Raw genomic sequence first — 11,926 nt, forward strand, 5'->3', positions numbered from 1 at the left:
TGTCAAAGTAATTTGAAATTCACACGGATGATTTCAAGTCAACTTCTTGAAATTTTCATTAATTTTGTAAAGTTTATCATAATATCAACATGGTCTTTAATTTACCGACCCTAAATTAATTATATCTTATTTACCCATGTAAGTAACTGATGGCTAAGAATTCGAGGCACTCCCTCTCACGCTGCAGCCCCGTTCACAAATACAGTACTGTGTTAGATGTTCTAGCTTTTGCTGAATCAGATGTATGTAGACACGTTTTAGTATGTTCATTGATTTCAGTCAGTTCGAATATAGTTCATATTACAAAATATCCAAAACATCTCACGTGTCTGAACGAAGGAGCATTCCATTCACTGTCATCGACCATATTCCGATTTCTCAGGTTCCTCCAGGCATAAGTGGAACTAGAAACCTGAACGCTATACAACAAATTCTTCAAATGCAGAAAGGATCTACTCAGATGCAATTACTACAAGGCAGCGAAATGGAATTCAGCAGAAGAGCTAGAGAGAATTACAACGCAGGGAAACGACTCACCGGAGTACCAAACATGGGACATGTTCCAATAATACAACGCCACCATTAAATGTTTATGTTTGCCGACAGATTCCAGCAGGATGTAAACGACACTACTCAGCTCCACCACGTTCCCTCCGTGATTTCTTCTTGCTTGCTTGTAGGCAGAATGTCCTGACTACGCCTGAGACAAGCTGGCACGGATGTTTCTTCCCAACATGCACCCGACTCCCGGCAAACCACGATAAATGGCTTGCTGCTAGGCTTTTCAGTCCATGAGAGCAAGGGAGCTAACCTTAGGCAGCATCACTGCACAGGATCGCCATCGGCTTCTCCAGCATCTTCCTGAGAACCAGCAGATGCCTGTGTTGACATTGCCAGGTCAGTTTCCTCATTGTCGGTAGTAGTGGCCTCAGCATCACCATTGCCGCTTGATCCTCCTGCTCGGGAGGCTTCACCACGAGGCTCCCCAACTAGAAGAATTGTCCTTGATCGACGACCTGGGATTTCCCCGTCTGTGTAGTGTAGGATGGACCTGCCTGACCGCACAATGAAGACCATCGTTATGGACGTGGCGTGCAAGGATCTCTCACTGACGCCCTCGTCACCTTCACTGACTCCAACCCCATCTTCTCTGCCACTGATCCCCGAACGCAGCATGCTGAACAAATCCCCAAGATCACGCTGCTGCTCCATCCTATGCCAGTCTCGCTGTCGATTGGGGTCCACCTCCATTGGTCGGACAGCAGGATGATCCTCCCTAGCGTGCTTCCTCAACTGGTTGTATGCACCCTTGAACTCACATGACTCCATGGTGCATGCTCGATCCTTAGAATTCATGAACTTCCGTGCATCATAATCCTTGGTCCAATGGCTGACCGGCCCACGACATAATGGACATGCGAGTTTAACTGGCTGCTGGCACTCAGCACATTCTGCTGCCCCTGAATCCTTAGAGGACTCCTTGGAGGCTTTACGGTACTGATCAAGGCAATTGGAGTGTCTGTAGCTTGTGTCGCAAATGAAAGGGCGGCAGCCTTTCTCATGTGACGAGCAGACAAGCATAACAGCATTATGAGGGTGATCCATGCACACAGGACAGCGAACCTCCTCCCATTCTGCAGCCTGCTTTGCTGCTGCAGCGGCGGCGGCGGCAGCAGCCTCCTCTGACCTGCGAGAACCACTCCGCAACTTGTATGGGGAGACACGAGATCGGCAGCCCTCGTGCGAGACTGAACGGGAGCTCCTGTCCTTTGGCATAGTTACCTCAAGTCAGTCAGATGCAAGTTGTTGTTGGTTTGTTTGAAAATTCTCTGCAATCCAAAGGAAAGCGCTACACAGAGAACAAGACAGACGCTAGGTTGATTTCTTATATCCAACTTCAAATTCTGAAAGAGAATAACAGCAAAAAAGCAAGAGTTTAATCAGGTCGCGAGCAGCATATTCTAGCAGGCTACATATATATACAAGGGATTACACTGTTATGAACAAGAAGGCGATTTAATCTTCACAGACAAGCAATTCACACGTCTGGCACTAAAACCGTCCCTGGTATACGAAACAAAATAACCTTAACCCGTCTGGAAATGAACACCTCCCTACGAAACCAGACAAACTTTACAAGTCAAATCGCCTAAAAATCAGGACATTTTTTAGCGATCGTGCACAGGCATGGCAGAAGTGTTGGTTCAGAGCGTAGTTGGAGGACTACATCTAGGAACGCCATCAACAATCCGGCCCAAACGACGCAGACAAACCAAAATACAGCGCAGACCACTGCCCTGCATCGATCCGCTCGAAAATCGAACGCGTCGAACAAATTCTCCCACAGAACGCACGAAGAGACATGGTCCGCAAGTTCCGGCACGAGAGGCAGCCGAATCGGGCGGGGTCAACGGCGGAGCGGGCCAGATCGAGCTGCGACGGTGAGCGGAAGCGGGAGAGGGAGGAAGTTTTACCGTGCCGGACAGTCAGGGGTAACAGCGAACCGCGTCCGTGGTCGCCGGAGACCCTCGGCGGCGTCGGCGGCGGCGCCGAGACCTAGGAGGGTAGCGGCGAGGAGACGCTAAGGTGGGGAGGAGGGGAAGGGAAAGGAAAGGAGAAGGAAACGAGAGTGTGATGGGCGGGTCGGCTTTGCTACGTCTTTATAGGTGGGGCGTCTGACGTGGACAGTGACGTGGTTGGCTAAGGCTCGCTCGCACCCTCGCGACGGATGCCCAGGGGGCTCCACCACGTCGGCCAGCGCGGCCGCCTTCCGTGATCCGACCTCACTGCGCGCCGACCCCGCACCTGCCAAGAGGTCCCTACCTGCCGGTGTTGCGCTAGCGTCGGTAGATGGAGGGGCCCACCATAGACTCGGTGGGTTGTCAGTGAGAATGATGCGTAGGGGCCACCACTGCAGCGGCGGTTCATGTGGCGTGACTGGGAATGTATGCGATCTGCCACGCCAGCTCGTGCCATGCTAGAATAATGAAAAGCATATGCACGTACCCTTCGTCGATGACAGGTGGGCCAACGCTCGTGCGTGGGTCCAGCTAAGGTGGGCGCCGTGTGTGCCTACGAACGGTGGGTGAGGAATAACCTGGTGGGAGCCATGGAGAGTAGGCCGTACGCTGGATTTCATAACAATCCCCACTCTAGTGGCCTTTGGATGCCTTTGTTTGAACTTTTCGTTGTCCAGGCCCAGGCCCTCGGGGCTTACGCGGCTTTCAAATTCAAAGCTTTAAAGCATCTTCAGCCATTCGTCCTTACAGAACTTAGAATAGCATCACTTGAGATGATAAATTCGGCATGTGGGCTCGGGTTCCCAGCCGACCTCAAGTTTGCCCCAGCCATGGATTTCGGTCCAAATTAGGCCCAAGTTCGGCACACTTCGACACAAATTCAACAACAATTAATTATTATCACATAGTTTATCACAGAAATCAATACAAATTAAATAGTTCGACAAAGCAAACTCATAGTTCAAACACATATTAAAACTCAGTGAACTAGGCGTTGTCTTTGAGCCTCATAGGTGCTCCACCAAATCGTGATGCAATTCTTGATGCACCTGTGGGTCTCGGATCTCCTGGCGCATATTGAGGAAGGCAGCCCATGATGTCGGTACCTGATGATCAACAGTTTCAAAAGGACCCTGCCTGTAATATGGTTCAGTGTCAAACACTGGCTCTTTCTGCTCGCTCTCAATGATCATGTTATGCAAGATGATACAGCAAGTCATAACCTCCCATATTTGAGATTTCGACCAGGTCAGAGCGGGGTACCGGACAACAGCAAATCGAGATTGGAGCACACCAAATGCCTGTAGGGTAACGCAGCAGAAAACAAAAAATTTCCAACCTACGCACCAGCCCAGGACCACTATGGAGACTGCATACATGGTTTGATCTTTTTCGTTACCGACTCGTAGCGCAGCGGGAAGTAGAGTCGATGACGATCGGCGGTGCAGATCCCCGCAGCTAGGATTTACAACCTCCCAACCGCGAGGATGTATACCCTCATCTGCTCCTCAGACAGCCCTCCGGGAGGCGGTCGAACAGCCCCCCGGACGGTGTCGCGGACAGCCCTTCGGGAGGACCTTCGAAACTCGAACGGTCACTCGGACAGCCCTTCGGGAGGACCTTCGAAACTCGGACGGTCACACGGACAGCCCTTCGGGAGGCACTCACGAACTAAGACCGAAACTACGATCTCTCTACAGAGTTGCACACATACGGTGTCATCTATCCGGCAGGGCTTCGCCGTCCAGAACTAGTTCCCACCGGAACCCAGACAGCCTTTCGGCTCTACGAAACTATTTCGCTGGGAGGGAGAGAGAAGCCAGATCATGCATGGCACTTGTATGTGAGAAGGGATGATCCTTTAGGCAGCCCCCTCCACCCCTATTTATAGGCCAAGCCCAAGGGTGGCTTCTCCAAGAAGCCAAGGGGGGAAATACCAAAAAGGCCCTCAAGGTGGCTTCTCCAAGAAGCCAAGCAAAAAGCACTTTCACTATTCATGACGACATTTTTCAGCGTCCGTTCGAACTGAAAATATTTATGTGGGCTCAGAACATTTCCAGTACCCACTAAAATAATTTTCAACGCGTTCCGAAACAATTTCGGTTTAGTGATTTTCATCTGCGAAAAGCAAACAAGAATGCGTTTTCACTATTCATGAAGACAATTTTTCGCGTCCACTAAATCCGAAAATATTTCTGTGGGTCTTAGAATAATTCCAGTACCCACTAAAATGATTTTGGATTCGTTCTGAAACAATTTCAGATTAGTGAATTTCATCTGCGAAAAACAGCCAAAGCGGTACCGGCAGCTCCGAAACATTTTCGGTTTTTATTTCTGAAAATTCCAAAAAGTTTCCAGAATGATTCTGGCACCCTCCAAGAATTATCAGGCATGTGCCGAAACCATTTTGACTTAATGGCATACCCCGAAACAACTTTTTCGGTTTCACCGAAACTCATCCGGTGACCTCTCTCTGCGGAACTTTTCCGCTGTCCGAAACTTTTCGGTGTCCGAAACTTTTTCGGTGATTTTCTCTCAGACTCCCTGTCTAGTATTCAGCAGATAGATGACCCTTAAGCGTGTGACCCTATAGGTTCGGTGAAGTATAGACATGACCCGGAACCCCTTCCGATCAATGATCAACATCGGAGCCGTGGACACCCATATTGACCCCTATACCCACACGAATGAATATTCGAGTGAACCTCCAGTTGCAGTGAGCTATTCCTGTTGCTTCGCGATATGTTACAAATACCCGAGGTGAGACATGTTGGCATTCCCGTGGATCAACAACTTGTCCACTATGCTAGTTACCTCGTTACCGGTATTGTTCTCTTTTCTCGTTATCGTGTTCCGGCATCCCCGTGATCAAATCACAAAGTGTCTGGCCAGACGATGATGGATACCGTAACACCGAGAGGGCCCGAGTATATCTCTCCATCGTCGGAGGAGCAAATCCCAATCTCGAGCTATCAAGTTACTTAACACTTTCCCATGAACCCGTAAGCCGCCGTAATAGCCATCCAGTTACGGATGACGTTTAACAAACCCCAAAGTTCATGAAGCAAGCATGAAGAAACTCGATACTCTCATGGTCTAAGGAATTATGCAAACAGTAACTATCTCTGTGTTATAAACCATTAACTTGTGACGAATGTATCTCATAGCATAACATCAATTCGGGTCGATTCAACACAAATGTCCTTCCTGACATTGTGCCCTCAAAGTTGCTTGGCATAGACATGCCCATGATTGGGAAAACATAATCATCATGCAACACTTGAGCTAGTCTTAGAGGCACGACTAGGAATACAATTTATCTTTTATTATTCCACACGTGCATATGGGTTCTCCCCAGAGCCTTTATGGATATACGGGCTCGGGAACCACAGCAGTTATAACATGGAACATAAACATAATATGAACTCGGAGATAAATAATATCATTTATTATTGCCTCTAGGGCATATCTCCTACAGACTCCCACTTGCACTAGACTCAATAATCCAGTTAATGCTAATGCACTTCACACCTATGGCATACTGGTGTAAAAAATGCTTCGCATGTGGTATAGCCTGATGTCCATCAGATCTGACAACTTCAGCTCCGTGTCTATATCTGCATATCCTCGCATTTTCACGCTTTCACAAAATTCATATTTTGTGCGGACTTGGCTTTTATGTATGTGAATCACAGGTCGAACTTGGATTCCTCAGACTGAGTTATGGAGAAACTACCTGCAGTAGTGTCCCATTGACAAAAGCCATCTTGGAACCATACTAAGTTCATGAATGAACTATATGATTCAACATCTTGTTTTTCGCTTCTAAAGCGTCAACATACTTAGCCTCTGTTATAGAATTCGCCACTGTAACTTGTTTGGAACAATTTCCAACTATCGTGCCACCATATTGTGTATTACACAAAACCCTTAACTTAAATCGAAAATCGCATGGAGAAAAGATGAAGACTGTATCGATGTAACATTTTACAACGAACTCTTCATGATCTCCACTTGCGAGAAAACATATCATCAGTACTTACTCTAGTACTTAATGACATCTTTCACTGTTGTCCCATGATCAGTACTTTGATCACATTAGTATCCATACTCGCAACACCTTGGGAGTATCGGACATATCTGGTTGTTTTACATACCATGGAATACATGATTAATCCAAACACAAAAGTGTGTGGAATCTGCATCATGTATTTTACTCATCAGTGTTTTGGGACACCGAGTCTTGCAAAAACTCTTTCCATGTGACTTCGGCAAGAATCACTCCTTGGCGTTTTAAATGCTAAAAGGTTTTAGCATCTTGTCAATATGTATTCATTGCTTAGCCCCATTAGGTAAATCTATCTCCATAGATCATCATGCCTAATATTGAGGCTATTTAGCCTAAGCACTTCATCGAAAAAACTATTTTCAAATGAAGTCCTAATTCGTGTCAAGAAATTTATTTCCAATTACCAATGTGCCAAGCACATAAGGTTTTTAGAAATATTATTACGCTCCCACTTACTTTCTTGAATTACAAGCATCTTCGTTACCCATTGATGAAGTCAAACCCCTTTGACCATTTCATCAAAGCACGAAGATTCCAACTCCATTTTGCTCTCTTCTGTCCATCGCTGGAACTCTGAAGTTTGCACCCTTACTAGCATCCTCTGGATAGACAAAATGCCTTGGACTGTAACACATGCAAGTCCTTGGTTTCATTTCCATCAGATGGAAATCCTATTGTCATCCATGTTTCATATCTCATGATTGAAATATGTATTAATTGCTAGTTCAACCCGAACCGACTTTAAGCATCGCTACGATGAAAACAACCTCATCGTAGTCAACTCTTGAACTTGTTATTTCAACAAGTCGAGCTTTATGGATAAAACATTTTTATCCGTATCAGTTTTAAGTTCCATAAATATTCGTTAGACTCTAAGTCTTCCGAAAGGTGTATCAAGGTTTTAATCTTGAATCACTTATATGGAAACTAACTCGGGTTGTATTGGCATTTAGCCAATTCTGGAGTCAGGGCCCATCAACGCTTCCTTGTGTATCGTAGGTATAATGTTGTCTAACAACAATATCTCGTTTGCGCACCTGAGAGGTTTGCACGAGCCTTGCCTACGTGGTTCAGCTGCAAGTTCGACCGAAGTTCATACATTTTATTGTAGAGACTTCCGTATCAGTCGCAGTAGGAAACTCTGGAATTACTTCCAAGGTCTCTTTCCTTTGATCTGATGACGAAGATACTGTTTATCTCGTCGAGTTGCACTATTCTCCCACTCACCTTTTTGAAAGAACCATTCTCTTTAAAAGCACACCGTTTCGCGGCAAAACTATTTGCCTCGGTATAGTGAGGGAGGAATACCCAACATTTTGGTATAACCTACAAAGTAGCACTTGTCTGATTTGGAATAGGTTTGTAACCTTTTACACAAGCCCCATATTCCAAATGTTAAGAAAAGATATAACATGGTTGGGCGTACCATACCATGGCTTCATTTCAACAGACCCGATGTAGCTCTTTTCAGTGTAAAAGCCGCAGTCTCTAAAGCATCACTTTAAAAGGATAATGGCAAATTTATTTATGTCATCTTTGACCTTACCATGTCATAAATGGTTTGATTACATCTCCACGGACTTTCCACTTGCAGTGGTGTTCCGGGAGGTGCAAGTTATGAAACCCCTTTCACAACTCATCAGACATTCGCTAAACATGTAACTCAAATATTCCTTTGTGCAATCAAATTGCAGAAACATAATTTTCTTGTTACAATAACTTCTACTTCATTTTTGAGAACCTTTCGAATGATTTCAAAAGATCCAGACTTACGTCTCATCAAGTAAATATCCATATATCTACTTGAGTCATTTCTGAAGATAAATAAATCCACCACTAACAACACTTATCGGACTACACACATCAAATGTATGATCACTAATAAGTTTGTTGTTCGTTCCTTATGGCCTGTGAACGGTATTTTAGTCACTTCACTTTTCGGAGGAAAGTTGCAAGTGTCAGATGATTCAAAATCAAAAAGACTTCAAAATCCATCATAATGGAATTTTCCATGCGGGTTTCTCCAATGTGACCAAATGTAGTGCCACACTTGTGTGGTATTCTTTTAGTCTTGCGACATTTAGCGTCAGTGTTATGGATGTATCATATTACCATCAATATTCATAACATACGTCCCATCGATGATGGAAGTATGGCCCTTATGTTATTCATAATACTTAACAACAATTGTTGTTTTTATGAACAACTCTTTTGCAACAAACATTGTGCAATGGGCTAGAGTGTATGAAACTCTAAAATGAATTATGAAAGTAAACCCAGAGGTATTGTATTATTATCAATATTCATAACATACATCTCATTCATAATGAAAGTATGGCCCTTGTGTTATTCATAACATCGAACATAAAAAGTTCTCTTATGAACAACCTTCTTGCAAGATACCTTATGCAATGGGATAGAGTTTGTAAAACTCTAAATGAATTATGAAAATAAATACAGACGGCAATACACCGATGGAAGGTATAGTAACATTTACTATGTTCCCTGTGTATACCTTAACCTCATTTCTAGCTAGTCTTTCAGGCCATAGTAGTTCTTACATCGAGTTGCAACAGAATGCAATCGAGCGGGCATTTTTGTGATGAACTCACAATACCCAAGAATTAGTGATTAACATGTTTAACCATAATTCGCAAGAACTATATCTTTGACCAGCCTTCTATACATCAAAAACTTGTATGACATTCATACATGAGCTGGATATTCCAGTCTTCTTTCCTTTTGCCTTTATACTTCTAACAGTTTAACTTTTAGTATTTCTCCTACTCTCAGAAGAAGCACCCAACTTAAGAGTGGCATTAGCCCCGGACTTCCTAGGCGTGTAAGTCATACTAACACCCTTTGGACACTTCCTTTCTCTTTAAGTTGTTGTTTTATTCACCTTTCATTATATGACAGGCGTTCTTCTGGATCCCTTTCCCAACAGTCAAATGCATAGTAAACACTTTTACTAATACTTGCAAACAAACATTGCTTTGTTTGTATCTGAAAATAATTTTCAGTTCCATGAATATCATATAACTATCCCAACTTTCGAAGTTTGGGTTTCATGGAAGCAAACATATTCCACTTGACCGTAACAGAATTCTAGCTTTTGGATCGAAGGACGAGAGTCACATGATCCATAGCATTAGCGGGAGGATACGGAAAGCATGCGATAGGACAAAGTCCTTCTCGGCACTTTTGAGGACAATCCTCATATTACGTTACCAATCGTAAAGTTTTAACCAGATATTTAACAGCTATTCAATTTTAATAGGGAAGGTGGAAATGCGAGCCATTATTCTACAACTATTATGCAAACCACACTTAGACAGTGTTCAAAATTAATTGCATTGAGAATTAAACATGTTAATTCAACAGTGCGCTCCCACTCAAATCAATATCTCTCAAAATTGATTGTGAGTGATACAAGACCCACATTTCAATTGTTCGCCATTGGTGTAACACCACTGATGACGAAAAATCTCAACCGGTAGGCCAACTTGCCAATCACATCTCTATGTGACTCTTGTTCATCTTTCGATGCGTGTGTTCCGAGCTCATGACGGTCATGCCTGAACGTCAAGACAACCAAGTGATCTCGCTGCGAGGTCTCAACTCACCCGCCTCACACTTCTCTAATCGTTCGTACCCGTGTGACACGGCGCACCCCGAAAAGATAGGTGCCGTGACGGTGCTACACTTGGGAGAACACTAACTACTTGGTATTTTTGTGAGAGATCACCCTAATAAAAAGCGACTACCGCGCAATCAAGAAGGGTGCATCATAAGGGATAAACATCTCAGGCAATTCATAATAGCATGATATGGTATAGCCCTTTCTGACGGAGAAGTATTTCATTTCTTCGTCTTCGGCATTCGTGTCGGTGTTCACCTTCGCGAAGATTGCCACCACCTTGTCGATGCACCAGATAATATTGCTATCTCCATAGCGTATAAAATTAATGCATTACTTAAGGTTGACACGCAGGTCATTAAAGTGCAATCATATGGCTCCAGCCATCATGCCGAATCATGACACGCAGGTCATGTTAATCAAATTACATCATATAGTCATCTCATACATAATCGAATTAGTATGAGCACTGCTATACCACATCACATGCACATCCTGCAAAACCAAGTTAGACGCCTCTAATCGGTTTATGCAAAATTTATTTTACGTGGCTTCTAAGGTTTTGACTTAAACCGCAGCTACCAACGTTTTATCATCAAGTATGATTATTCAAGTTGCTAGATTAACATCTCGGGGTGTATGAAACACGAGATAATTAAATCTCGAGCCCCATACTAAACTTCGTCATACGCATGACCCCCGTGCAGATCATATCTGCAATGCCCTTTCATCTGCGAATTTCATCTTTCTTTTGACTACGGCAGAACCCAAAGAACTGATAGCACTTCCATGATCAATCAGGATCACGGATTGCCAGAACTTTGTCAAATTCCACCATGCTGTCTCGAGATTGAGCAAACGCAAATTCTAGGGAAGCAACAAGAACGTCGGGTAACAAATTTCATCTGTCACCCGCATAAATAATTTTCAGCAATAGATCTCATCTACTACCTAATTATATTATGCAATACCCATACATCTCCATGTATTCTAGATCGAAACCTGCATCTACGCATAGCACGGCTCTTGATGCCACTGTAGGGTAACGCAGCAGAAAACAAAAAATTTCCGACCTACGCACCAGCCCAGGACCACTATGGAGACTGCATACATGGTTTGATCTTTTTCGTTACCGACTCGTAGCGCAGCGGGAAGTAGAGTCGATGACGATCGGCGGTGCAGATCCCCGCAGCTAGGATTTACAACCTCCCAACCGCGAGGATGTATACCCTCATCTGCTCCTCAGACAGCCCTCCGGGAGGCGGTCGAACAGCCCCCCGGACGGTGTCGCGGACAGCCCTTCGGGAGGACCTTCGAAACTCGAACGGTCACTCGGACAGCCCTTCGGGAGGACCTTCGAAACTCGGACGGTCACACGGACAGCCCTTCGGGAGGCACTCACGAACTAAGACCGAAACTACGATCTCTCTACAGAGTTGCACACATACGGTGTCATCTATCCGGCAGGGCTTCGCCGTCCAGAACTAGTTCCCACCGGAACCCAGACAGCCTTTCGGCTCTACGAAACTATTTCGCTGGGAGGGAGAGAGAAGCCAGATCATGCATGGCACTTGTATGTGAGAAGGGATGATCCTTTAGGCAGCCCCCTCCACCCCTATTTATAGGCCAAGCCCAAGGGTGGCTTCTCCAAGAAGCCAAGGGGGGAAATACCAAAAAGGCCCTCAAGGTGGCTTCTCC

General features: G+C 44.8%; 1 protein-coding gene across 1 annotated transcript; it reads right to left on the reverse strand.

Moving 5' to 3' along the window:
• Positions 1-326: 326 nt before the first annotated feature.
• Positions 327-2,656, reverse strand: LOC123078552 (uncharacterized). Its single transcript, XM_044501105.1, has 2 exons — positions 2,475-2,656; positions 327-1,904 (listed from the first exon to the last, which is right to left on the reverse strand). Exon 2 carries the CDS (start codon positions 1,774-1,776, stop codon positions 823-825), a length of 954 nt encoding a protein of 317 aa, XP_044357040.1. The 5' UTR covers positions 1,777-1,904; positions 2,475-2,656; the 3' UTR covers positions 327-822.
• Positions 2,657-11,926: the final 9,270 nt, after the last annotated feature.

This window comes from Triticum aestivum, chromosome 3D, assembly GCF_018294505.1.
Source record: "Triticum aestivum cultivar Chinese Spring chromosome 3D, IWGSC CS RefSeq v2.1, whole genome shotgun sequence".
NCBI lineage: Eukaryota > Viridiplantae > Streptophyta > Magnoliopsida > Poales > Poaceae > Triticum > Triticum aestivum.

Excerpts from the sequence above, each read along its gene's own strand:
- LOC123078552 (XM_044501105.1), bottom strand. The coding sequence starts at position 1,776 with ATGCCAAAGGACAGGAGCTCCCGTTCAGTCTCGCACGAGGGCTGCCGA.